We start from the raw sequence: 27,349 nt of genomic DNA, 5'->3' as shown, positions 1-27,349 counted from the left end.
CTTTTGTAGGCATGTGAGATCAGAATGGTAGTCACTCTCTTGGCTGAGCCTCCCAGAGGCAAAGGATGCCTATTCAATGGCAGGAAAGCCTTCCAAGCCCCTCCCCCCTTTGCTTTTCAGCCGACAACCACCAAATTCTGCCACGGGATGCCCATATCTTCCAAACAGCTTTCAGTGTTCATCTAAATCTGTTTCTCAAACTGGGCCACTTTTAGGTAGGGTGCACGTCTACTTCCAGATTTCTTCAGCCAGCATTGTTGGCTAAGGAATTCTGGGAATGGAAAGCCACATACCCTCAAGTTGCTGAGGTTGACAAACACTGATCTAAATTAATCATGTTGTGTCGTACTGAGTGATTTCAGTATTTCGTTTTGTATTCAGTCATCCAAAGGAAGGATATTCCTGCTGATTGCATTACGAATCTCCATTAATACTGCATTTAATGTGCTTGGTCATAAGCGCATCATAGGGATGAGTGTGTTTGTGCATGTGCAATCTTTTTGTAAAGACAAAGACTCCCATGCTCCTGGCCGCTTCATACATGCATGATCCACCGTGTTTTCTTAGCAGTGATGTAGATTTCCTGGTCTCCCTACCCTCACTAGATATGAGCCTGCTTGGCCATTTAGGATGCTGCCCTGTGCTGAATTTAATTTTGCCTGTCTGTAAAAACCTGTTTTGATTCTTTAATGCACTAGGTGAGTTGCCTACCACTCTCAGCACAAAAGTTCAAGAGTGCCCAGTTGCTGCAGCCACATGTGCTGACTGTGTCCCACCTACGTAAAAGGGTGCAGCTCCAGGTGGTCTGCAGTGTTTGGTCAAAAATAGTCAAGATGGCGGCCACAGCTGTGTGATCGAAGCTCTGCCTGTTTTCCCATCCACTGTGTGCGTCTCTCAAGGGCCTGGCGCCTGGCTGGCTCAGATTAATGGCTAACCCAGTCAGGGGAGAGTGCTAGCCTTCCTCCTTTAGCAGCTGGCATCTCTGGAGTCAGGTCAAGATGGCAGCAACGCAGGTAAGAAATGGACAGCTTCAACTGCAAGGCCGCAGCCACCATCTTGGTCTTAGACTTGGATGGCCAGAGGGCAAGTGTGGGGAACAGGCAAACAAGTGTGTTGTCTCTTCTTTCACAATGTGGCTTCTTGGGTGAGGTTGTGTGGTTTGCAGACCGGCTGGCATGATGCATGTGGCCAGATGCAAATTGGCAAAGTGGCTCCACTTGAGTCTCTTTAGCAACCCAGGAGGCCAACCTGCCTGGGCTGTGCCTCCTGCCAGCTTCACTGCCCCTTCCCCCCTACATTGACTTCTTGCAGAAGAAGGAAGAGGAAGGCCATATGGACAGGAGCTGGGCAGATCCAGGGGTGCTCCTGGACTTGTGGGCAAGGGGTTGCCTTCCTTTGATTCCTCTGAGCCATTGGGGGGGGGAATAGCAAGTTTGGAGCTTAAAGAAGACACCAGAGCAGCTGAGACTGGCCACAGATGGACAGTCAGGCCACAAGGGCCATTGTTTCTTGCTAGTGAAGTATAGGGCTCTAGAGCAGAATTTCTCAACCTTGGGAATTTTAACAAGTGTGGATTTCAACTCCCAGAATTCCACAGCCAGCATGATGGCTAGGGAATTCTGGGAATTGAAGTCCACAGGTTAAGTTGCCCAGGTTGAAAAACACCAGGCTAGAGTAAACCAGATAAATATTACTTGTCTCCTAAAGCAAGAGCAGTCTGCAGCTTTGTGCCAGCATGAAATGTGGGCACAACAGTAGCAAGAGAAGCAGAGGCTCAATCCTTTCTCTCTTCACTAGAGAGAGAGGGCAGCTGAAGAGAAGCCGGGCTCCTGGGCATACCCATGCCGTGGAGCTGCAGTGTTTACAGGTGGCCTCTGGTGGACAACGCAGTGGTCGTCCTTCCCCTTGAAAAGGGGTTGCCTTCGTTATGGCAAGGTGGCCTTGCCAATGGACAATGATCGCCTCCAATGGGCAATGATTGCCAGCTCCAGTTTTGAGGGGTCCTTGGTGTCCTCTGAGCTTGGTTCTTTTTTTCCCACCTGTTTCATGACCCAAAGTAGGTAATGTCATCAGTGCTAGTCTGTACTGGTCAGGCTAGCACTGATGGTGTTACCTAGATTAGGTCATGAAACATCTGGAAGAAATCAATCAAGTTCAGAGAGCACCAAGGCCCCTCAGCTCAACCCTGAGCTACAAATATTATTATACAATATTATCCTATTATATATTATATAATATATATTTATATTATATATTATACTTATATTAATTTTATTTTAATATAATAAATATATATAATTATTATATTCTGCTATTCTTTTAGCATCTTATGGCCATCAGTTGTTTGTATCTTATTATTTATGTTGACTGCTTTTATTTAGGATCGTATGACTATCCCTGAGTGTTGTATCATGATTTATTATGAATGTATTTTATGATTAAGTTCATGGTTTATCATTGTTTTTTTGCATGTACATTGAGAGCTTATGGACCGAAGACAAGTTCCTTGTGCGTCCTATCACACTTGGCCGACAAAGAATTCTATTCTATTCTATTCTATTCTTAGCTCCAGCTTTTTGGGGGGTTCTTAGTAGCCCCCCTTGCAGGCCTTGATCCCCAGTTGCCCCACTATGACCCCATCACCCCTTGGCAAATAAGAGCCAGCCTCGCGGAGAGTATTTGTTCAATATTATTTGTTTTTCTGCGCAAACATATATTGGTGCCCCTTAACATGACTGTAGGGAGACAGAAAAACATTCCAGAGGCAAAAATCAAGGCAACACAGAGGAGAGGAAGGAGGCATTCGTACAAGGCGCCTTGGCCAAGGAACAGAAGTCCAGAGCACAGTCCACGTCAGGCACTGGTCCCGGGGGCCCCACCGCATCCAGGGCCCCCCCTCTTTCTCATCGCTTTGCAGGGTTGGCCGGAAGAGCAAAAGCAGGCGAGGCGTTGGAAAAGGAGACCTCGACGACGTCCAGCCCTCCGTGGCTGCTTCGGGCACGGGCACCACTGCCCCCTCTGAGGTCGCCTCCCCCGGCAGCGCTTCGGATGCAGGAGACCCCGAATCATTCACAGTGTGGAGAGGGAAGGAGCGTCAGGCCAGGTGGAGTAGTGAGGCAGGTCACTGCGGCACACCGTCGGTGGGGCAGCCGGCATTGCATAGGAGCTCAGGGCATGGTGCGCCACACGGGCCCTTTTCTACCCTCCAGGGTTGGGTCACCACTCAGCTCAAGAGCCGTCTTCAGCGAGACATCATCCTGACAAACTCTGCAGAAAAGGGACGAGGCCAGAGAGACAGTGCTGGACAGGACCTTCTCCCACTGACCAAGGGTCCTTCTAGACCAGCGTTTTTCAAAGTTGCCAACTCCCAGAATTTCCCAACCAGCTTTGCAGTTGAAGTCCACACATCTTAATATTGCCAACTTTGCCAACAAAAAACACTGGTTTAAATCTCATTATTCAGATTTACAGCAGTTTTCCAGAAACAGAGAGCGTTTCTGTAAAGGAATTTGGGGGAAGGTATGAAAGAGACACCCAAAGAAGACGTGGAAAAGCGGTTATGTGCCCAGAGAAAGAAGGAAGAGGGAAAAGAAACTCAAAATAGTGGACCTTGACTCTGCTTAGTATAAGAAGGAACAGACAGAAACCTGGGAAGCCTTTCAGCATGGGTGTCAGACAGGCCAGGTCAAGAAACTGGGGGTGGGGGTGGAGATCCCAGGAATTCATGCATTTATTGTATTGATTTGATTATTATAGCTGCCCCCCAAAAATGGACTCAGGATGGCCAACGTAATTGCAAAATAACTGAAAAAAAGAGATTATACAAATAAATGGATGCTTTTTTACTATTGTGGGGTATAGGATTAAATAACAGAATCTTGAAAGCCTGTTCAGGCATCTTGTTGTTCTTTCTTGTACTAGCTTGAGCTTCTCGTGCTTCCTTCTGTCTCATGGTCTCGGCCAACTTTCACCTAAACAGCCCTTCCCTCCTCTGCCCTCCCCTTTCCTTCCTTTCCCTCCCTTCCCCTTCCCTCCCTCCCTCCTCCCTTGAATAGCTCTTTCATACCTTCCCCAAGTTCAGCTCACAATTTCTTCAATTGCTCAAACCCCAATTTCCTAACAGTGGGAACAATGATCCAGTGGAACAACTTGCCTCCAGAAGTTGTGAATTCTCCAACCCTGGAAGTTTTTAAGAAGCAATTGGACAACCATTTGTTTGGAAAGGTATAGGATAGGGTTTACTGCCTGAGCAGGGGGTTGGACTAGAAGACCTCCATGGTCCCTTCCAATTCTGTTACTCTCTATAATTGGAGATGATGCTGGGGGATGGGAAATCTGCCATTTTTTATTTTTTGCTTTCTAAATAAAATGTCCATTTTAAATTACTTAATGTAAGAATTACGTTATGTTCATGATTAGCGACTCTGGGAACTATTTCAAGGTGGGCTGGAAATGCCACAAGTAACTGTATTAGCAGGTCAGAAGGCATCTTAAGAGCCTTTCCACCAGGGATGGTATTCACTTACCTTCTCTACCGGTTCGCAAATGTGAGCGCATGCACAGAGCGTCAAAAATGGGACGTGATGTGCAGGCAGTTGGGCGGAGCCTCCGGTGGCTGCCGCTACTGTTTCACCCGAACCGGATAGAACTGGCTGAATACCACCACTGGCTTCCACAGGGGGCTTTAGCAGCCCTTCTTGGCCAGCAAAGCCCATTTTCTTCTGGCTCAGCTGCCCAAATCACAAATGGCAGAACATCCATGCTTGTGTCTAGAGACCTGTTTGAGTTGGGGGTGGGAAGAACCCCCCCTCCCCCAGCTCCTGACTCTGAGTCTCCCCCATCCCTGGGCTGCAACAGGTACAGAAGCCTCTTAGAGCCAGGCCACTTTCCTTTTTCTAACCTTCTAAAGTCAGGGGTGAGGGGTGGGAGCTGGCCAGAGGCCCTTTCTACTCTCCTTTAGAGGCTGGGGAGGGGGTATCTGTGTGCGTGCATGCGTGCGTGCAGATCATCCCTGCCATTTTCACAGCAGCTGGCCGAGGTCAGTCGTGAGAAGAATTGTGAGGCCCGTAGACCAGGGGTGGGTTCTACTTATCTTTACTACCGGTTTGCAAGAACCGGACAGAACTAGGAGCAATCCACCACTGCCGTAGACCCCTGCTGAGCCTTTATTGAGTGCCTCTTAAGAGCCTCTACATGCTGTAATAAACAAGCTACAGGAAAGGGACCCTTCCCCAAGCAGCCACGTCTCCCAGCTCCATGGCTGCTTCCCTCCCTGTGGCCAATGGACAGCCCCCCTCCCTCCGCTCACCTTCAAAGTCCACTCGCCCATCCCCGTTCAGGTCGACATCCCGTATGATGTCCTCTATGTCTCGGTGTCCCACCTGCTGCCCGAGGAGCTTCCTCATAGCTTCTCGCAGTTCGTTGGTGCTGATTTCTCCGTCTCCGTTGGTGTCAAACTGCACAAAGCACACCAGGAGGAACCACAGAGTTGGTGGCTCCCCAAAGGCTTTCCGTGGATCTCTCAAAGCTGCGGCTTGACCCAACCTAGCCCACTACATGTGACTACACTTTGGTTTTACACCTCACACCTTGAGAGTGTCCCTTGACAACAGCAGCATTAAATGCAATGACATGCAAGTGTGAATTGCACTTTCAATTCACGAGGGGAACTGAGACGAGGCCATTCCCAGTGGACGGATTAGGAGGGAGTTCTTATCTTCAGAGCGGCAGCTGGAAAGTAGGGCTCCACAGCTCTTTAGACGCGGTCTCCAGAAAGTGCTTTGGCGTGTGCAGGAAAGTGAACCTGACACCTATCTCCAGCAATTTCTATCAACCTCCTGTTCTCAACAGGTGCAACGCGCATATTCCACGTGCCACAAAGCAATTCTTTGGGATTCAATCCGAAGCACACCTACTCCAACTAGGGAAGAAGCGGCGATGGGAAAGAAAACAAGGAGAATAGCAGCAGCACCGCCATCCCGTCCAACCATCGAGTAAGGAGAAAACACCACCAAGAGAATCAGGGAAAGAGACCTTTGTCCCCCCCCCACCCCCAAGAAGAAGGCAGAAAAACAAGCCTCCCTCCGAGAGGAAGAGAAGAGACATGACACAAATGGTTTCTCACCTCCCTGAAGGCATCTCGCAGCTCCTTCACCCCAATCATGTCGGCCGTCTCTGCCAGCAGCTTGGGTCCCATCAGTTCCACAAAGTCATCAAAGTCTACATGGCCGCCCACTGAGGACACAAGGAGGGAGAATGTGGCAGAAGGCGGTTACAGCTGAGCACCCCCATCCGAACCCAGATTCCAGCCGCATCGTCTGGACGCTACGGGATGTGCACAAGTGGCCCCACACGGGGTGGAGAAGACAGCATGCGCCAGGGGACTCCATGCAGCTTGGCCTGTGCCTAAAAGGGCACAGAAACAATTGACGTCTAAAAAGGAGCAGATTACCCGTCCAGCCAGGGCTGCCTGCCCCCCCACCTACCCCCCCCACTGTTTTGCAACTGCTGGGGGAGGCCACAGAGTCTGCATGTACAGAAGAAAAATAAGTGTTTTCAAACGCAAACTTCCTACTGAAACAAAGTGTGTAATATATTAGGCTTGTTATGAGTTCATGTCACGATGTCACAGCACAAATGTGCGCTTAAAATAAACTCATGAGCTATAGACCTAAAATTGCAAGGATCTGCTGTTTCTCATGATTATATTTTTCAATCTGAATTTCTTAATTTAAATAGACTCGGCATCCTTTTTTCTGCACCCTTTTCTGCAACCAACATTCTCGTCACACCAGTTCAGCGGGATAAATTGAGACCAATGTACGTTCACAGCTTGGCATGGAATAAAAGCAAGCAGCTCTGGATTCAGACTGACTCATGACCCAAAATATTCCCAGGACGGTAACATTTACGGCTGTGAACCACTCGAAGAACCCTGGATGGCCTCCCTGAAGAAAGAGTGGAAAATATTTTTCTCTAGTGAGACTGGAAACATTCTCATAAATACTTGAGAAACAGCCAGAGCCATGTTCCTCAACCTTGGCAACTTTAAGGCTTTAACTCCCAGAATTTCCCAGTCTCCCATGAATTCTGGGAGTTGAAGTCCACACATCTTAAAGCTGCCAAGGCTGAGAAACACCAAGCTAAAAATTGTCTACAGCACTTCTTGCTTTTCTTTATAGCTGATCCTGAACCATTGTTAAAGTTTTCAAGAAAAGATTGGAGAACCATTTGTCCAAAATGGTATGAAGAGCGCTCCCCTGAGCAGGGGTTGGACTACAAGTTCCCTTCCAGCCCCTCAATTCTATGCTTGGTATAAAAAGAGCTACTAACAGGGAAGAGTGCAGGGCTTGGTGACCAAAAGGGCATACTTGGCAAAGGCCATTGACTGGGGAAGGAGTAGATGGGCTCAGCTTTGATTTTCAGCTTTATACATGCATACAGATTAGATTAACAGAGTTGGAAGGGACCTTGGAGATCATCTAGTCCAACCCCCTGCCCAAGCAGGAGACCCTACACCATTTCTGACGGATGGCAGTCCAGTCTCTTCTTGAAAGCCTCCAGTGATGAAGCTCCCACAACTTCTGAAGGCAACTTCTGTTCCATGGGTTGATTGTTCTCACCGTCAGAAAATTTCTCCTTATTTCTAGGTTGAATCTCTCCTTGGTCAGTTTCCATCCGTTATTCCTTGTCTGGCTTTCGGGTGCCTTAGAAAACAGCTTGACTTCTTCTCTGGGGAAGCCCCTCAAATATTGGAAGATGCTCTCATGTCTCCTCTGGTCCTTCTCTTCACTAGACTAGTCAGGCCCACTCCCTGCAACCGTTCTTCATTTGTTTTAATCTCCAGTCTCAGAATCATCTTGGTTGCTCTTCTCTGCATTCTTTCTAGAATCTCAACATATTTTTATATACATGTGTGCATGCATGCGTGTGCGCTCACACACGCACGCACACACTCACAGAGGCAAGCACAGCCACAGCCTGAGGACCACTGCAGCTCTTAGCACCGGATTCCTTTTCTCTCTTACATTTCAAGATGGCAGCCTGACCAGACATGCACAAGTGTCACTTTCTCCTTTTTCATAACTTCCAAAGAGTTGCTTATTTCCCAAAACAAAATGATGCTTTGTCTCGAATGAGGCATCTGATGATTCAAGGCAATCGCAGGTCCCCTGATTAAGTCAGCCTCCGACTCTCTCGCTGCCCTGCTGCTGCTGCTGCTAATTTACTGCAAAATAATTGCTTTCTGCCCTTCTCGGAGGAAAGGGCAAGACCAGAACAGAATTCGCCTTGCCAGGCCAACTGGAACTGATTTAAACCAACCGAGCCTGGTTTCCGTCCCTCCAGCAAGGCAGCAGGAACCCTGGAGGAAAGGGGTGCAGCAAAGCGAGAAGGCGATTATGCATGTGGGAGTCACGTTCCCGTCTCCATCTGGCCTTGCGATGGGAACTGTGCTTGGGGGACAATCCTTCTGCTTGCCTTGCTCTGAGCGAGCGGGAGGATGCACAAGCCGCTGAGCAGAGTCGCTCCCTACCTTCATCCCCAACTGGCGCCCCCCCCAGACTGCAAGGGGCTGCTCAGTCCAACCCCCCCTCAGGGTGGGAGCCAAGGAGAAGTCCTCTGGGGGTCCAGCCTTCGCTCCAGCCGATTGAGTGACGGGAGGCAGCCCCTCTCCAGGGCAGCTTGAACCCAACCTCCTGCTTTTCTCAACTCGGAAGATGTGTGGACTTAAGTTCCCTTAGTTCCCCAGTCAGCATGAATGAAGACTTCAACAACTCCCAGAATGCTGGCTGGGAAATTCCAGGCATGGAAGCCCACACCTTCCAGTTTGAGAGACATGGGTCGGTGGCTACAAAAAAATCAAGAGGTGTCTGGGAACATTTTTTCCTAACTTAACAGATTTTATCAAAAGAAATAAGCTTGCTGTTGCTCTTTCGGTTGCACTACGTTCTCCTTAAAATGTAGGTTAAAATAATAACAACAACAGACACAATGCCATTACGGTACCCCGGTTGCTTGAGAAGAACTATTGTGGATGAAAGCCAATGCCGGCTGAAGAACCAGCAGCTGTGACTTCACATTTTTGTGTATATAATATTAATAATATGGTCCCAGAACTGAACACAGAACTCGTGGTAGGTCTACCAGTGTAGTAAATGACTTTTTTTGGTTTTAATCGCAATAATATGCACACTAACAACTGCTCTAAACTCAATGTAAATTGTTCTAAACTTGACTGTAAAAAATATGATGTCTGTAATAGAGTTGTCAAAGTCTGGAATGCTCTACCTGATCCAGTTGTCTCAGCTACAACATTTTCACAGTTTCAGTCACAAATGGACTTCCATGGCCCTTACATCATACTTAAGTGGTCAGTGGAGGGGGCGTGCATAAGTGCACTAACGTGCCTATTGTCCCTGTCATTGTATTTTTATTCTTTCATTCTTCTCGTTTTTGATAAATTCTAATTAATTAATTAATTAATTAATTGTAAACAGTCCCTTTCCATGGTTTCAAAATGATGGTTTGAGTGATGCTGCTTAAATTCACAAAGTGTGTGATTGCAACTAAATTGGAACAGGGGACTTTCGGCTTCTGTACACTGCAGGAATTAAAGTGTCTTAATGTTCCTCACACAAACCATTGCATTAAGCCTGCATAGGAGATTTGGAATGATGAACTCGGTTTTGGGTTGAGTGAAGTGTGTGAACCAAGCCAGAGTCTCCTTGGCCAAAGCAATCCTCCTATCCTTGCAAAAACAGTTGAGCTGGTCCAGGAAAGAACGATGAAGCTGCACGAGGGACAATCCCCTCCACCCCACCAAGGCAGCCGTACAGGGGAGTGGATGACGGCAGGCCTTCCGAGAGGAAACGGGGCACCTTGAGGAGCAATGAGCTGACTCTCTCCTCCGTGTGTTGGCTGAGCTTTCAGGCGCACAGATCCCACCGGTGGCATGCAGGGATCATGCCTGGCGCAAGGCTGGGGTTCTACTTGGGCAAGGAAGCAGGCAAAGGTGGGAGCAGGAGGATGGGGCCGGAGAGAGAAAAAGCATCCAGGAGAGGCCGGGGGAGGGCCAGCACACACACACACCCTGGCAGCAGGCAGGTGGGTGGCTGCCACTCACAGTTCATGTTGATCTGCTGCGACAGTTCGATCAGCTCCATCTCGGTGGGCATGTAACCCATGGTCCTCATGCAATTCCCCAGGTCTCGGCAGTTGATGTAGCCGTCTCGGTCTCGGTCAAACTCTTTGAAGGCTTCTCTCAGCTCTGTGGGGTCAAATGCAGGTGAGGGAGGGGCCTGTGGAGGGGGACAGGTCTTTCGCCCTCGCCTCTTGCAAAGCCTGGCCCTGGAGGGTCTCTCATCTAGGGTCTGGGAGGGGCTCTCTGCCCCTCTCTGCTGACTAGAGCTCGAGCAGTTGCCAGCGTGACAACGCACGTGTTCCTGCAGAGCCCCCCTCCAGCCCTCCCTGAGATTTCGCATCTTCAAGGAATCAGCTTGCAGTGAAGCCAAGAAACCCCACCACCACTCAGATCTTCCAAGGGGGAGCAATTCCCCAAGAGGACGGCTATGGCGCTTGGCAGAAGCCCCGGGAGGTCATGTGGAACAGGTGCCAAAACTGCAGATGAACGGGGGTCCTGAAAAGAAGGTGGCAGGGGGGCATGTGTGGGAATTGGTGCTTTCTCCTCCGATCAGCCTCCTGGGGATTCAGCAGACCCTCAGCCTTGGAGCAAGACCCCCACCATTATTGTCTTCTTCCGCAGGTGTAAAGGAGCTAGCGACTTGGCTAACTTTTGTGCCCTTTTGGGAGCAGAGAAGGGGATGAGTGACAACCCCCCCCCGACTCATCAGAGGTCTTTTTAAGTCCCTCTTGGTGGCCCCCACAGAGCTAAAGGCATGACTCTCAGTGGAGATCATCCAGGTCGTGGTTGTCCCAAATATGCTTTTCCAAAAGGCAACTGGACTTTCTTGGTTTTTCTTTGAAAATGTTTTGTTTCTCATCCAAGAGGTTTCTTCACTTCTAACCGACTGGTGGAGGATGGAAGGATTTATATTCTTTGCAGTCACCTCGTGGTTAGCACTCCGAGGGCCAGTTGTAACGTTAAGAAGCAAAACGTTTTTCAAAGGGAAAAAAAAAAAACCCAAGAAAGTCCAGTTGCCTTTTGGGAAAAGCAGCTTTGGGGTAAAGCCACATATGATTCCACTCAAAGCATCTCAGAGGATCCTGGTTTAAACCAGAGCTCTTCAAACTTGGTAGTTTTAAGAATTGTGGAGTTCAACTCCCAGAATTCTCCAGCCAGCATAGCCAAGTTTGAAGACCTCCGGTTTAAACTAGCGGTCCCCAATCCTCAGGCCGTGGCCCCCTGCTGGGCCATACAAGCAGCAGGCAAACACACATGCCTGTGAAGCTCCACTTGTGAGAGCGGTGGGCACCCATACACAACCATTCCCCCTCTCCCCCGACTCTCTGCCAGGCTGCCAAGCCAGTAAGGTTGGGGACTAAGGTTTAAACTAAGAACCTCTCCAAAACTCCCCTAGTGTCTCTGTACTCTCCCACCAGGCAGGGACTGAGAGTTGCTTGGATCACAGATCACTTTTCGTGAATCCAGAGTCCCAGAGTCTCATTCTGGCACCCCAGCCAGATGCTTCTTTGCTGCTGATTCAAATCCCCACTTCCAAATCAATCTGCCACCCAAACATATTTCTCCAGTTTTCACACTTCTCGGAATGTATGTAAGGATGCAAGTTTTCACACAAAGTATAATCTAATCTGTGTACATTTGTGGGTGGGAAATACAGAACAACCGCTTGCAAAGATAGATTGGTAGATGGGTGAAAAAGAGAGAGACAGACAACATGCATAAATGCATGTCAATTTTTATGACTCTTTTTTTTTTTTAAAGTTGCCAGTTGCTGGAGAAGTGGGAGACAACTAAAGATTGAAAATACAAGAACTGGAGTCTCCGACATGAATGGCCCTCTTTCCCTTTTACAGTCCTCTAAACCAGGGGTCTCCACTCTTGGCAACATAAAGACTTGTGGGTGGGGAAATCTGGGAGTTGAAGTTCACAAGGCTTAGTTGCCCAGTGTGGAGACCCCCTCTCTAAAACAGTAAAAGAAAAGAGGAAACATCTCACCGTCGATTTCTTCTGGACGCAGCTCTCGGTCCTGCAGGGGGAAAGTTCCTGTGGTTAAAACAGCCCTTCATTCCTCAGAGCATACACTGAGTGCTGACATGGGAAGTGAGGAAAAGGCATGAGGGGCCATGGGGAGGTCATCGGGTCCAGTAGACAATCTGGCCAAGAGCGTTTGCAGCTGAACTCCCCCCGCCCTCCTGTGGCTCATCCATGTAATTCAGGGGTACCTGAAGAAAAGGCCTCCCTCCTAAGGACAGAGGATGGCGGATGTGGTAGAGGGGGTGGGGAGGGAGAGCCCCTTTCTCAGGTGGGGGGTTGGACTACAGGACCTCTGGGTTCCCTTCCAACTCTGTTTTTCTGTTCTGTTACTCTTCTTTCTATGATCGTGTGTAACCATCCCATGAAGCCCAAAGAAAGTTTGGAATGGTATAGGACCGTGATGGTGAACCTATGGCATGGGTGCCACAGGTGGCACACGGAGCCATATCTGTGGGCACGCGAGCGTTGCCCTACCTCAGTCCAGCATGCATGTGCGCACTGGCCAACTGATTTTGGGGCCTTCTGGGCCCATTGGAAGTCGGGAAACGGGCTGTTTCCGGGCCTCTGGAGGGCCTCTGGGGGAGTGGGGAAGGCTGTTTTCACCCTCCCCAAGCTCCTAGAAAGGCTCTGGAGCCTGGGGAGGGCAAAAAAATGGGCCTACCAGGCCATCGTATGCCAAAAGCGGGGGGAGAGCGGGGGGTGGGTCACTCGCGCATGCGTGGGTGCATTTAATTATGGGTGTGGGCACACGCACACGCAATCCCCCCCATTACCCCCGCTTTTGGCACACGATGGCAAAAAGGTTAGCCATCACTGGTATAGGATCTCCTGTCACAGGGAGGGGCTTGGATTAGAGGACCTCTAAGGCCCCTTCCAAGCCTATTATTGTATGTTCTATGTTCCTTCCTTCCACCCTGTTTCAGCTGCAGCCTCCCCCTCCCCCCCCCGCTCCTGCTGTTCAGGGCAGCAAGAATGGCCCAGCCTTAGCCCAGAGATGCCGTTATCCGGTGCCCAACAGGAAGGGATCCTGGGGTGGACGCAGGAGGAGGGGCCAACAAAGGCATGAAGCAGCCAAGATGGGCCTTGCGCTTCAGAGGTGGAGGATGGGGAGGGAAGGAGGGAAGGAAGCTCGTTTGGAGCAGAAGAAAACTCTGTGGCTGCCATGAATAGAAGCAAACCCAGCTGGAAATGCGCTGCTTAAGGGGGAAACATCTCTTCTTCCATAGGATGCTGCTGGCTCCCAGGCAGGAGGTCCTTCCCAGCCCCTCCCCCCTCCCCAATCTCCTTGTCTGACAAAGCCGCGGAAGGCCGGCTACTCCACCTAGCATGCTCCTGCCCTGAGCCCAGGGTGGCTCCAAGGGGAGCAGAAAGGCTGAACCAGACAGCAAATCCCTTTCAGATGGCCTCCCCCGTCCCCCCCGGCTTCTTTCCAGATGCCCCCTCCCCTTTCTTCTGCTAGGCTGGGAGGGGGGAGTGAGCAGGAGGGGCTGCGAAGGAGAAAAAGCAGCTTCCTTGCTTATGGGCAATCTCTGCGGGAGATCAGTTGCAGCCATTGGCTGGTTTGGGGCAAGGATCCCTCAAGGGTGCGGAGAGCAGTAAGGCAACAACAGGAATAATCACCCAGAGAGCTGGAGCTGAACCCAGCCAGATGCTGCCCTGGCAGAGCAGTTGAGAGGAGACGGGGGAGGGGGAGGGTTAAATAACTTTTAGGGCGCCCTGAGGAGAGCTCTGGAGAAGGATGATCCCTTAACAGGCATCCTGGTGTAACGGTGGGCTTGCAACGTTCCGGGGGTGGGGGTGGGGGGCAGGGGGGAATGACACATAGGAGATGGCCCAACTGTCAGCCGTTTCTCCCCTCTGCCGCTCCATCAGCCCCCACATGGCGCCTCTTGAAGGTGTCCTCCACCTGAGCTCAGCGTAGCATCCCTTTCCATGGTCCCCCTGCTGCAGTTCAGGTCTCCGTGTCATGTTCCTGCAACTAAGGGGTGTTCGGGGCACGGGAATCTCCCCGAGTATGGGAAGGGCCAGGCAGGGGAGGAGGAGAGGTCTCCGGGGGTCTCGGAGCAGCCCCTTCCAGCCCTGGGCGCAGGCGATTCTGTGCCCCCCGTGGGCAGCCTGTCCCAAGAGGGTGCTGCTGTGACTTACATACCGGCTGCCTGTTCTCCGCGAATCCCTTCCTCAGGAAGATGCAGGCTGGGCCCAGCAGGTTGTGCATCACCGCGCAGTTCTGGGCCAGCACCAGGAGCCCAGAGCCCTGGCCCTGGCCCTCGACGGCCGACGGCCCCTCCTCACTCAGCTGGACCGCCTTATAGCAGGCCTTCTCCTCCTGGTGGATCTTCTTGGTCAGTTCAGCAGCAAGCAAACAACACAACAGAGGAAGTTACCTCTCTGCGCCTCCGGCCTCAGGTGGGCACCCCGAGAATCACCCCTGCCTCTGGGACGCCCCCTCCCTGCAACCCCTTGAAGTGGCACAGCCTTCTCAGCTGAGGAGGGTTTCAGAGGACCAGCTGTGGGATTCTAGGGGACAAGCTACATCTTTCAGGCACAGAATGTTCTACCTCCCAGACACCCTTCCACAATCTTTCCCATCGCCCTGCAGTTTGGCCCCAGTGCAAACTCACATTCTCTTCAAAGAGAGGACGCAAGTTTACATGTCTTTGTAAACCACTTAGAGAGTGCTGTAAAGCACTATGAGGCAGTACTCTTGCTCTTGCAAGTCAAGCAGCCTCCTCCACTCTCCGGACTTTACTTCTGCAATGACATCAAAAGCCACACAGTCCTTCCAACAGACAGCAGACCCAGCATGGAAGAAGGGCTGCTGGATTCACTTCGGTCACTGGTCCTAAGCAAAGAAGGCTTGGAGAGGCCAGGACAATCCAGCAAGAGTGCAACTGGCAACTGCCTGGTCCCAACAAATTGCTAACTCCGAGGGCAGGACCCAAGTAACCAGCATTTCTCAACCCCCATAACTATTGAGGTGGGAGATAAATAAGAATATTCACATCTCCAGATGTCTGGGGCCCAGCAGCCCCCAGCATGGCAGATGTGGAGGGGTAATGGACCGTATGGATGACCTTCAGGGAGGAGGGGAAGAGATGCTGCCTAGGAAACAATCAGAGAGAAGAGATTGAGAAGCCCCAGACGCTTAAACAGTCAGAGGAAGAAACTTAGGAAGGAGCTGCCTTAATTGATCAAAGATTTAAAAGGGGTGGCAGGAAGTTTCTACCTGCAAGATTCTTTTAATGCAACCTTACAATACAGTAGATTTATCTCATCTGTTTGTATTTCCTGTCTGGCTCACCTGACATGAGGGGGATCCCCTTCCCAAGAGTGTACATTGCTATTTTTAAGACCAAGACAGTAGCAAAAACAAGAAAGGTGGGATAAAAACATCTAAAAGAATATTAATAAAAGACCTTTCAGAGAAGGTGAAGCTCTAGCAGAGACCCTCAGCCTTTAGGACAAGGTTTGCTTTCGGTGTTCAGGGATGGAAGTTCCAGGTAACCGTCCACATTCTCTGCCTCAGATAGGATTGGATAAAATACCCCGTGAGGTTTTTGAGGAAGGAAGGAGCCACAGTTGCTTGTTTCTTCATTAGGGCTTCCTCTAGAGCAGAGGTCTCCAACCTTGGCAACTTTTAGACTTGTGGACTTCAACTCCCAGAATTCCTCAGCCAGCAAAGCTCCACAAGTCTTAAAGTTGCCAACGTTGGAGACCCCTGCTCTAGTGCAGCTTCTCAACCTCCTCCAACATCCAGAATTCCCCACCCGGCCGAGGAATTCTGGGAGTTGAAGTCTTAAAGTTGCCAAGGTTGGAGACCCTGGTCTAGAAGCAGTTTTTTTTCAACCATGGCTGCTTTAAAATGTGTGGACTTCAGCTCCCAGAATTCCCCAAGCAGCATGGCTGGTTGGGGAATTCTGGGAGTTGAAGTCCACACATCTTAAAGCAGCCATGGTTGAGAAACACTGTTCTAGAGTCTTCACCTGCCCCCTCTCTACAAACGGGGGGAGTCTGCCCATTTGATTCTCATCAGAAAAGCCTCCCAGGGCCCCAGGCTGTCATCCCTGCTGTGGGGAAAGGCCTGTTGTCACGATGGAGGTCACTCCTTGCCTTGTTTTTACAGACTGCGCAAAAGAGCCTGTGGGTTCAGACAAGCCAGAAGATGCAAACCTTTTGTGGGTCTGCTTCCTCCCTGCTTCCTTCCTGAATCTGTTCTTCGACTCACTTACTGAGCCCTTTCATTAGGGCTGCACTCCGTGCATGCACAGAAAACCTTGCATAGACTGACCAGCCATTTAGAATCCCTCAAATTTCTGCTGTGGAGGTTTTATTTCAAGGTGAACACCTTGTGCAAAGGCGAAAGGGGAGCCCCCTCCCTCTGGAGAGTCCAGAGGTTTCCTGTGCAACACGGGAGACTTGCATTCTACTGTATGTAGAGGGCCGACCACACGTGCAGTTGTCTCTCGCTCTTGTGCATGACACAGAGAGAAACAGGCAAAAATTCAGCAGCAGCAGCCAGCTATGACCTGGTTTAGCTCCACAGGAGCCGACTGCATGCTGGGTTTTAACCCACTGGATGCAGCACAGCCCCTACCTGACTCCCTCTCTGGGGGCGAGACCCATTCCCCTTGCCCCCTCCCCCCTTCTGGGGCACAGCTTCTCCAACAGGCCTTCGGGGCTCCAGCTGGAATCCTGTCTGAGTGCTTCCAGGCCCAACAGAGAGTCAGTGGCTCACACCTTATATAGTCATGACCCCCCCACTCCAAGCTCTGGCAGAAACGCTCCTTCCCGACATTCCCATGCAGCTATAAAAAGCAGCGGTGCTCACAAGGACCTCTGCATTCGGTGCAATAAACATTTGCCATCCTATTGCTGATTTCATGAGAAGCCGAGAGCATTCCCCCCTTCCCCTCAAAGTTCCTCTGGCCCCATTTGAGAGCTACTGTTAAGAAGCTGCCACCCCATCATCCTGCTTGGCAGAATGCTTCCTGACAGGGCTGAGAATGTGGATTCAGGGGGCACCTGCACTGCCATGTGGAATGGCAATGAAGGTTTATGGCAGGGGACACACCCTGCCTGATGAGATGGCCGTTTTTTCTGTCTGGAACGCAGCCTGAATGGACTCGCTCCAGTCAGCTGCGGCTGGCGCTGGGGGTGGGGGCAGGAGCAGCTTCCGCAACCAAGATGCCCCCACGAAATAAGGTGGGCACTATTTCCCAATAATAGGTCCCCCTCCCCGGACCAATTGGAGTGAATTTCTGGCATGGGCAGAGGTCCACACCCAGCTGGACCCAACACTCTTTTGAAGAGGAAAGCCTGGCCCAGGAGGGGCTTCTTGAGTCTGAAGGCAGAAGGGTTGACCTGCAGCAGATATGGAATACTTGGTCATAGGAAGGGGCAGCCAGGGGCATGGCTGGCTGGGGAATTCCACAAGTCCTAACGTTTCCAAGTTTGGAGAAGGCTCCTGCTTTAAACTGGAACCTTCAACTCCAGAGATGCTTTTTCTAAGGACTCAGAGCCGCATCTTCTTATCCTCGCTTCGGCCAAAGGGAGAGCAGGGACGGCAGGACACAGCACCGAAATCACCATCCACACCCATTTTAGAAGGTCCCCTCCTGGTTTCTCAGCCTCCACACCCCCAATCACCAAAAACTCATCTGGTTGTAGGCTGAATGCTGCAGACCAAACCCAATGCAGTGACCAACTCTGTTGGCCGCAATACCAAAAGGTTGTTGAGGAGCCAGAGAGCAAAGAAAAGCAGCAGAGATGGTGAGAGGCTTGGGATATAAACTTTATGGAGGGCGGGTACAGGAATACAGTATACCACAGTCGGAAGGGACCTTGGAGGTCTTCTAGTCCAACCCCCTGCTCAGGCAGGAAACCCAATGCCATTTCAGGCCAATGGTTGTCCAATCTCTTCTTAAAAACCTCCAGTGTTGGAGCACCCACAATTGGCTGAGTTTAGCCTCAAGAAGAGCAGGCTAAGGGGAGACAGGCTGGCAATCTTGCAATACATGAAAGATGTCACAGAGAAGAGAGGGTGGATCTATTTTGGGGAGGGTGAAGGCATAGGACAAGAGCCGATGGACAGAAGCTTTACAGAGGAAGATCCATACTTGAAATCAGGAGGAACTTTCTGACTGCAAGAGCTCTGGAGCCATGGAAGAACCGGCCTCCTAGTGTTATGGAGGCTCCATCACTGGAGGCTTTCAAATACAAGCTGGACAGCCATTTCTCTGGAATAGTCCAAGGCTTTCTGCAGGGGTGAAACTGCAAGACTTCCAAGGTGCCCTTTCAACCCCAGCGGTTCTACGGTTCTATCCTTTAGTCCGTTGAATTCACCGTGAGAACACAGGTGGGGTTGTCTGCATTTTCATTACAACTCTCATAACATTAGAGAGCCTGTGTGGTGTGGTGGTTGAGGCAGCAGTCTGGAATCTGGGAGGTGGTGAGTTCTAGTCCCACCTTGGGCATGAAGTCAGTTGGGGGGGCCTTGGGCCGGTCACTGTCTCTCAACCCTAGAAAGCAGGCAATGGAAAATTACTTCTGAAAACTTGCCAAGAAAAGTGCAGGAACTCATTAGTGGTAGTCCTCGACTTACGACCACAATTGAGCCCAACATTTCTGTTGTTAAGTGAGGCATTTGTTAAGTGAGTTTGGCCCCATTTTACGACCTTTCTTGCCACAGTTGTTAAGTCAATCACTGCAGTTGATAAGTTACTAACACCGTTGTTAAGTGAATCAACTTTGTCGGTCAGAAGGCCGCAAAAGAGGATCACGTGACCTTGGGACACAGCATCGGTCATAAATACGAACCAGTTGCCAAGCATCTAAATTTGGATCACATGATCCTGAGGAGGCTGCAAAGGTTGTGAGAGCGAAAAACGGTCATAAGTTACTTTTTTCAGTGCCATTGTAACTTTGAACGGTCACTAAATGAACTGTTGTAAGTCGAGGACTACCTGCAGTCCAGGCAATCACCAGGAGTCAAAACTGACCACATACACACACACACACACACACACACACCTCAATCAAGGGGCCTTCTTCCCTTCCTTCCTTCCCCATTCAAGACTCTGCTGGTCTCCTCTGTCCAGGAGCTTCTCTGGGCACTGCCAAGGAAGATTTCCAAGACTGCAGTGTGGCAGATGATGCTCAGGACTGCACATTTTGAAGACCTGGGTGCCATCAAACACAGGCTTACCTCTCGTGAACAGGCGCCCCAATGAGACCTAGCTCCCTGATTGGGCTGTACGTTTGCACAGACATCCTTGGGGGTGTCCTTAAGGCTTCTTGGGGGTGGGGTGGGGGTGATGCGGAGGAAGAGACAATTAGAATTTATGTGAGGTTCAGAGTCCTAAATTATATTTATCCTCTTTTGGAACATAATCTCTCAAGCTAATTCTTTCTGAAACTTTATCTTGGGTGACTCAGAAGGAGGGCAGAGAAATCAAAAGCCCTGAAAATTGAGCTGAAGCCCCAGCCAATAAACCTAGTTAGGGTGCTGTATCAGCAGAGCTGAAGGTGATAATAAAGTACCAGAATAAGTACATGATAGATTCTCCAGCCTCCTTCAAAGGGTACCTCTCCTGGCACTGGAGCCAACTCTTCCCATCAACTCTCTTGACCCGAGATTCAGCTGGAGAGACCAGCAGCTGCTTAGTCTGCACAGCTGGAGATGGGCCAGAGCATCGGCCAGAAACACCTCCACCCCCACCCACCTCACCCCCTGTCCTTGTTGGGACCTCATTTAAGCACACTGGACCTTTGGTAGGACCATTCTCTCCTCCCCTTCTAGGAAGCGCTGCTGGGACCTGTGCCTTCCCACACATCCATCCTCGGAGCCACGATGGAGACCCCAACTCAACATCAAAGTCATTTTATCATCTCTCTGTCTCACACACAGGCACAAACACACACGCCCCTGCATGGGCACAGAAACTTAGAGCAATATGCCGCTTGATGATTTGCACACACAATAACCGCTTGTTCCAGATTCTCAGCTCCTGCTTGTTCCGACCAGCAGAACCTCAAACAACACAGGAAGAGGGGCAGAAGTGGGGCTCTGGTCAGCATACGTCCAGGGTGGGAAATGCCCCATAAGAGAGAGTGTTGGGGTGCGCAAAGAACATTGGTCAATTCCTTGCTATTATACACACACATGCACACTTCATTAGCACCACGTATATTTGTGCCTGGACTTCCATTAACACGTTCTTTTTCCTCTAGAACAGTATTTCTCAACCTTGGTAGCTTGAAGATGGGTGGACTTCAACTCCCAGAATCCCCCAGCCAGCAGTGCTGGCTGGGGGATTCTGGGAGTTGAAGTCCACCCATCTTCAAGCTTCCAAGGTTGAGAAACACTGCTCTAGAACTCTTCCTGGCAAGCCTGCCCCTCTTCAAGCCCCAGTTCCTTGAAGGATCAGGCTCTGCAGGCCCAGGGAGGCCCCCTTGTCCTGCCTATCTTTGAGAGCCACCAGCTGGGTGAGAACAAGGGATTATTTCTCCTTGCAGGGGGCAACCCAGTTGTGGGTTCCACTGAAGGATATCAGAACAAGTTTCTAGGAAAGCTTTGATGACTCATAATCATTAATCAATTGTCGTTAGCTTGGATTGGATGGGATAGTTTTCCTTTCCTTAGTGCTCATTGCATAGCCTGATGTTCACCAATGCAGGACAGGAAAGCAGCTTGGGAACAGCCTAATTTTTTTTTAAAAAAACAACAACAAATAAATGCAAAGTGCCCAAGCAAAAGGTCTAATCCAAGGGACCGGGGACCCCCAACCTGCAGCCAAAAAGTTGAGATGCTGGTTCGGGAAGGAGCAACGGTTCAGTCCTATTGTTTTGACTGCCATTTTGGCTTTTTAATCACTCCCAGGAGCCTGACGGAGGCCTTTCTGCTGATGAGCCACAGATTGTTTCAGAAACTGGTACCTCCATTCTTTTTTTTCCTTTTTTTTTAAAATTTGATTTATATGCTGCCCTTCTCCGGAGACTCAGGGCGGCTTACAATGCGCTAAGCAATAGCCTTCATACTTTTGTATATTTATACAAAGTCAGCTCATTGCCCCCACAAACTGGGTCCTCAATTTACCTACCTTAGATAGGATGGAAGGCTGAGTCAACCTTGAGCCTGGTAAGATTCGAACCTGCAGAAATTGCAGGCAGCTGTGTTAATAACAGGGTGCATTAAACCACTGTTCTACCAAGGCTCATTCAAAGCTTTGTCCCATTTCAGAAAAAAAAAAAGGGGGGGGGCTTTGATGAAAACCAGCAAATATTGTAGTGTTCCTCTTTATTGCTGAGTTTCTTGGTTAAACTTCTCGGTAGCTAAAATGATTTCTTGCAAAGGCGGTGCCAGGAAAATTGAAGGCATCATCAAGCTCCATAAAGCAGCTAATGGTACAAATTCCCAAGTACCACTTTGGCTGGGAATTCTGACTCTGCCATCCTCTGAAGGATGATCGGATGCAGAGTTAGCAAAACTTCAGCAAAGCCAGAAGCCCCCTTATAAAGCTGCATGCAACGTAAGACTTGCTGGCTCATACAAACAATTTAGAAAGAGTTTGGGAGTATAAATCTATCAAGGAAGCTCCACTGAACACTGAGCAAAAATATTGATCTCCTGGGGAAAAAATTCTCTCTCAGCAAACTTCTGGAGTAGGAGATGTTTACTCTCTCTCTCTCTCTCTCTCTCTCTCTCTCTCTCTCTCTCTCTCTCTCTCTCTCTCTCTCTCTCTCTCTCTCTCTCTCTCTCTCTCTCTCTCTCTCTCTCTCTCTCTCTCTCTCTCTCACCTGGAACTCGCCAGGGGAAAAAAAAGGGGGGGGCAGGAAGGAAAGAAGAGGAAGTTCCTTCAAGTACCTTAAATGGAAACTGGTCTTTTTTTCCCTCTACATCCCCTTTTCCCACACATAAACTACCAGCAGTGGATGGTGAGAAAACAAACGCAAATATTTGGGGACGTAACTAGCGATGCAACTGCGTGCCCAACCCCTGGCACGGCGATCTTGCTATGGTTTCCATCTGTGCCTGGCACTAGGGAGCTCCCCAGCCCTGCAAAAGTCCGGCTTACGGCCCTTCAGCTGCCGGCGTTGCAGAAACTCCGACCGGCGTCTTTCAGAAGGGAGCGGGAGACGCCGGCGCTTGTGGGGAGGGGGCTTTGCCTTCCACCCCACCAAAGAGGTCCTCCTTAGTAGCCGCCTTCCCGCTTGTGGCAGACCCGCAATTCCAGCTGAGCAAACTGGAGGGAGCCTCCGCTAATCCGACACCCCCCCCGTTGCAAACTCACCCATTAGGCGACCACCACCTGCCCCGGGATACGTGTCTGCGTGGCCGGAGCCCCCCACCCGGCGCAAGAGGCTCCTTTGGCCGCTGCCCGAGATCCACGTGCCGCCCCTGCCCGCGTCTTCCACACACACACACCCGTCCCTCGGCCGCTGGGGAAGGGGTGCTGGGGGACCTACCTTCCGCGAGAGGCTTCTCAGCGGAGACTTCACGCAGTTGCCCATCCCGGAGGCGGCCTTCTTTCCTTCCCGGCTCAGGCAGGGCAGCCGGCAGCCGAGCCCATCGGAGCAAAGGGCGCCCCCGGTCACCCCCGAGCCCTGTGGCTGCCGCGGGCGGGGCCTCTCCCTCCCCTCCCCCCTCCCTCCCTCCCTTCTTTCTTTCTGCCGCCTTTCGCCCAACTTTCTCCACCAAGAAGGGAAAGAGGGGAAGGCGAGGGAGGGAGGGAGCGAGGGAGGGAGGGAGGGAGGGAGGGGAGAGAAGGAGAGGAATTATCTAATCTACCTCGGTTTAAAGCCCGACCCCTCCCTCTCCCCCCCCCGCCCCGCTTGGCAGGCAGGGAGCCGCTCTGGCTCTGAAGGGGAGCGGAGATTAAGGGCAAAGCGCCCCCCGCCCCATTGCCCTCCCCAGGGTCAGGCTTCTCTCTGCCTCCCGCTTCGCCGCCGAGCAAGGGGGCTCCCGGCCGGAGGGAAAGCCGCGGTGCGGGGAGGCAGGTGGGCTCCTCCGGGCAGCGAGCGGGGTGCCGGCGGGGAGGTCCAGAGTTGGCGCCGCTTAGCCTTCCGACGTTCAGGTGTGCGCGGGCAGCTGAAGGGGAAGCAACCGGTAAAGAGCGGGCAGATCAAAGGACTCTGAGCGAAGAGGAAGGAAGGAAGGAAGGAAGGCGCGTTCCGGCCAGTTCCCGGGAAACGGAGTCGGAAAGGGAGGCGAAGGCGCCGTCGGAGCCCCGCTTGGGTCGCCCTTTCTTTCTTCCATGCCCACGAAGGCTGGGAAGGGGCTCCACCTTCAACCTAGGAAACTGACCCATAGTTGAAATCAAGGGTGCTGGAGCTCAGCTGCTCCCAAGTCTAGCCAGCCCCCCGCCCCCCCCCCAGAAGCCCCGCAGGAGGGGCTGAGCTTTCCAGGCAGCAGCTGAAGGGAGCCAGCAAGGCGTTGGTGTCCCAGCTAACTCCTACAGCCAACTTGCTCTGGCCAACTCACTGCAGGAGAACTCACAGGACAACCTGCAGGACCAGTGACACTAACGTCAAAGAATTGGTGGAATAGAGTCATTAAAGAAAGGATGCAAAAGGAGGGACAGAATGAGATGGGAATGGCAAAAATTAAAATAATGTTTATTAAAAATGATTAAAATAGAATTGTTGAAATTGTCCCACGGTGAGTTTTCCCATGGCGAGAGCTGGCCGTGGCAAACTGTCCAGCAGCGAGTCAGCTGTGGTGACTTAGTCATGGTGACTTGGCCACAGGAAGTTGGCTGTGGCAAGTTGTCCCATTCCCCCCAGCTGAGGACCTCTCTGCTCTCCTCCTCAGATCCAGGGAGCTCCAAGGGACGTTCTCTGGAATGAGAGAAGGCAGCTCAGCTGAGCTTTCTTATGGGCTGCTTTTCAAGCAAGACTGAGCCCTTCCCTTCCTTGGGCACTTGGAGAAGGTCCAGAGGAGAGGAAACGCAAGGAATTATTCTACCGATACACTCAGGCCAACTGGAGTCTCTGCAGCCAGACATTCCTGGATCAGGGAGCTGATCCTTCAGAGCCCAGAACCAGGTTTATGAAGCTGAGAATCCAGCATATACAAAGAGGAGGGAAGGGGAAAGGAATAGACCATGGTGGGGCCCCAAATGGCTTGGCAACAGCCAGAGGGTTCTGGGCACAGCACAGCTGGTTGGGGAATTCTGGGAGTTGAAATCCACACATCTTGATATTGCCAAGGTTGAGTAACACTGGTCTAAGGAGATACAAACAGACTTTTTCTCCACACTCAATTTGGGGCAGCTCCAAAATCAGCCCTTCTATAATATCCCCTCACTGTCATGATTAAGAGTCAGTTTGGGGTAGCAAAGAAGGTGCTGGCCTGCAAACCAGGCACAGTGAATTTTCTCCATTTGTGATGTGGAGATTTTTCAGATTTTGGTGAAGTGGAACTTCCCCTCATCGGGCCTGGCTCTTGTATTCGAGAATCTTTCTTCATCCTTTCCATTATCCTCACCCCGTCTGGTCTTCTTTTGGAAATGACGGAGCAAATGCTGATAGAGGAGCTTGAACTGAGGGGGCGGAGGGCGGCAGACACCGATTGAGTGTCCATCCTTTGTCCCTTCTTGCAGAAGAACTGATGGTTTTAATACTTTTCTCCCTGTTTTGAAAATCACCGCAGCTCAGTTCAACCCCCTTTTTGAGGAGGGGGAGGGGGCAATTGCTTAGTATTTGCCAGATGGTGCTTTTTTTTTTAAATACCAAAAGAGGGTCTCTCCTGCCCCTCTGCCCTGGTAGGAGAGCCTCGGCTCTTGACTATTATGGTGTGAAGGTCGTGCGTCATTGCTCACTTTCCGCCGTGCTTCTTTTCTAAGCATGTGTGTCCTGAGTGGATGCACAGAACTGTTTTCCAGGTGGCAGCTTAGCCTGTTTTGCGCTTAGCAATATCCTTTCACCAAAGGCAGGTTCCTTCCAGCCAGCCAGCCATTGGAAGCGAGTTAACTCCAATTCAAAATGCATTTTGGCCCCTTCTGAGGATGAGTCTCCTGCTCAAATTTGCCTCACAGGAATCTCAGTTATTCGGCAGAGAAAACGGTCTCGCCCGGCTGCTAGAGGGGCTTGTGACTGATGGGGCAAGCCATAAGTGCTGCCACCAGGTCTCCTCTTCCTCCTCCTGCATCCATCTGCCACGGGAGACCGGATGGAGCTTCCTTTCCTGAAGTGGCTCCTTATCTTATCAAGGCAGTGACAAGAGGAGTCTGGGCCTGCTGGGAAGATGCCAGGGTCCCTTGGCTGGGTCAGCCAGGCTGTGCGTGGCTTCTTCAGGAGCCCCAAGGAAGCAGGTGCTCAGATCCAGATGTCCTCCTAGCTGTGAGTTAAATCAGGGGTCTCCAATCTTGGCAACTTTAAACCTGGTGGACTTCTATCTATTTATTTATTTATTTATTTATTTATTTATTTATTTATTTATTTATTTATTTATTTATTTATTTATTTATTTATTTATTTATTTATTTATTTATTGGTTCGATTTATATATGCCGCCCTTCTCCGGAGACTCAGGGCGGCTTACAATGTGTTAAGCAATAGCCTTCAGACTTTTGTATATACCTGCTTAGTAGGGCTTTCGCCCCCCCCCCAAGCGGTGTTCTTTTTTTATACAAAGTCAGCTTATTGCCCCCACAATCCGGGTCCTCATTTTACCTGCCTCGAAAGGATGGAAGGCTGAGTCAACCTTGAGCCTGGTGAGATTTGAACTTGCAGTAATTGCAGGCAGCTGGTGTTACTTAACAGCACTTTAGTCTGCTGCGCCACCAAGGCCCCTAGGGGGCTGGGGAATTCTGGGAGTTGAAGTCCGCCAGGCTTAAAGCTGCCGAGGTTGGAGACCCCTGTGTTAAATGATCTTTGGAAGGATGTTCAACTTGGCATGGCTGCCTGGCCCCCGGGATGATGCAGAAGGGCCTTTTCTGGCCCTGTAAGACGAGCAGAGGGGCTCAGAGGCAGCTGCTGTTCTACCATCTTCTGTCTTTGCCAACCAACAGCTTGATCTCTCCCCCCTCCCCCCTTGGAGTTTTGCTCCAGTCCAGACGGACTTCTGTGAACACTGAAAAGCGGCTCCAAAGAGGGGCGGCTGAGGAGCGAAGTCTCATTTGTGGCAAGAGCTGCTGGGTCGGACACTGTCCTCTGTTGGGGTTTGAATGCTTGCCTTTCCCGCAGCGCTGACCTGCCACTAGGTGGAGCTGTGTCCTTAGTTCTCAGCCGGTCTTCTGATCCTTGCCAGGTTTGCTCAGGGAGAATGCCCATGGATGGCACCGGGAGGCTGGGCGGTGCTGCTGCTGCTGCCCCCTGGCAAGAAGGTTTCTGGTCTCACTGCTACGTTCCGACAACCACTTCATGCAGCCAAAGCAGCCCTTGTCTCCAAAAATCCAGTCTCTTGACGAAAAAACCCAAACAACAACCCCGTTCTTGGAGGAGTCCTGTGGCCCCGGGGGGGGTTTCCACTGCAATGGGCCAACATGGGGGTCTCCAAACTTGGCAACTTTAAGACTTGTGGACTTCAATTCCCAGAATTCTGGGAACTGAATTCTATGCTGGCTGAGGAATTCTGGGAACTGAAGTCCACTTGAAAGATGCCAAGTTTAAAGACTGCTGGGCTAACACAAAGTCATTTTAGAGGAGTCTCTCTACCATAGGGGAAACAGATTAATTTTATATGTAGGTGCTTTGACATATATTCAACCACAATGGGACAAGCTACAAACAAGTATGCTTAAGGATCCGCCTCAGTCAAAACAGAAAAAAGAATCACAGTCTAGGTATTGTAGTTGATGTCTAAATGCTAGATGTACCTTTCACTAAATTAAATAATTAGGATTGTTAGTTTCATATTATAGTCAGGCACAGGTGATATTGTTCTTCCATTATTAACAAACTATATTTTTGTTTGTGGGTTTGCACTGTAGTTAGTGGGTTCAATAATGTTTGAAGAAGCCTCAGAAGCACATAAAATGAGTATATCCTTTCCCAATAAGAACATCTTAGGTAATTTAACTGAACAGTGTAAATATAAAATATAAAGTTACCGTTTTGCTTCTTTTTAATCTTTTACAATAATGGTTTTTATTGTATTCTAAGCTCCCCAAAGTCACATATATAAATTTAATAAATAAACGCAAAGCAAAAGTTGAGAACAAAAGTCTGCAAATT

General features: G+C 50.5%; 1 protein-coding gene across 6 annotated transcripts in view; it reads right to left on the bottom strand.

The window, feature by feature from the left end:
• Positions 1-2,676: 2,676 nt before the first annotated feature.
• CABP1 (calcium binding protein 1) overlaps positions 2,677-27,349 on the bottom strand; it is a 41,437-nt gene continuing 16,764 nt past the window's right edge. The window contains exons 1-7 of one of the 6 annotated variants that reach the window (XM_034438474.3): positions 22,640-23,469; positions 14,325-14,510; positions 12,137-12,167; positions 10,124-10,267; positions 6,125-6,234; positions 5,309-5,456; positions 2,677-3,267 (exon numbers count right to left, since the gene is read on the bottom strand). In XM_034438474.3, coding sequence (XP_034294365.1) covers positions 3,242-3,267; positions 5,309-5,456; positions 6,125-6,234; positions 10,124-10,267; positions 12,137-12,167; positions 14,325-14,510; positions 22,640-22,684 — 690 coding nt within the window. In that variant the 5' untranslated portion in view covers positions 22,685-23,469 and the 3' untranslated portion in view covers positions 2,677-3,241. The other 5 variants (XM_034438473.3, XM_034438470.3, XM_034438471.3 and 2 more) reach the window with 5 other exon arrangements.

Source organism: Pantherophis guttatus, chromosome 17, assembly GCF_059756535.1.
Source record: "Pantherophis guttatus breed Tessera chromosome 17, ASM5975653v1, whole genome shotgun sequence".
Classification (NCBI taxonomy): domain Eukaryota; kingdom Metazoa; phylum Chordata; class Lepidosauria; order Squamata; family Colubridae; genus Pantherophis; species Pantherophis guttatus.
Note: the sequence above shows the minus strand (reverse complement) of the source record. Positions and strands in the feature narration are given on the sequence as shown.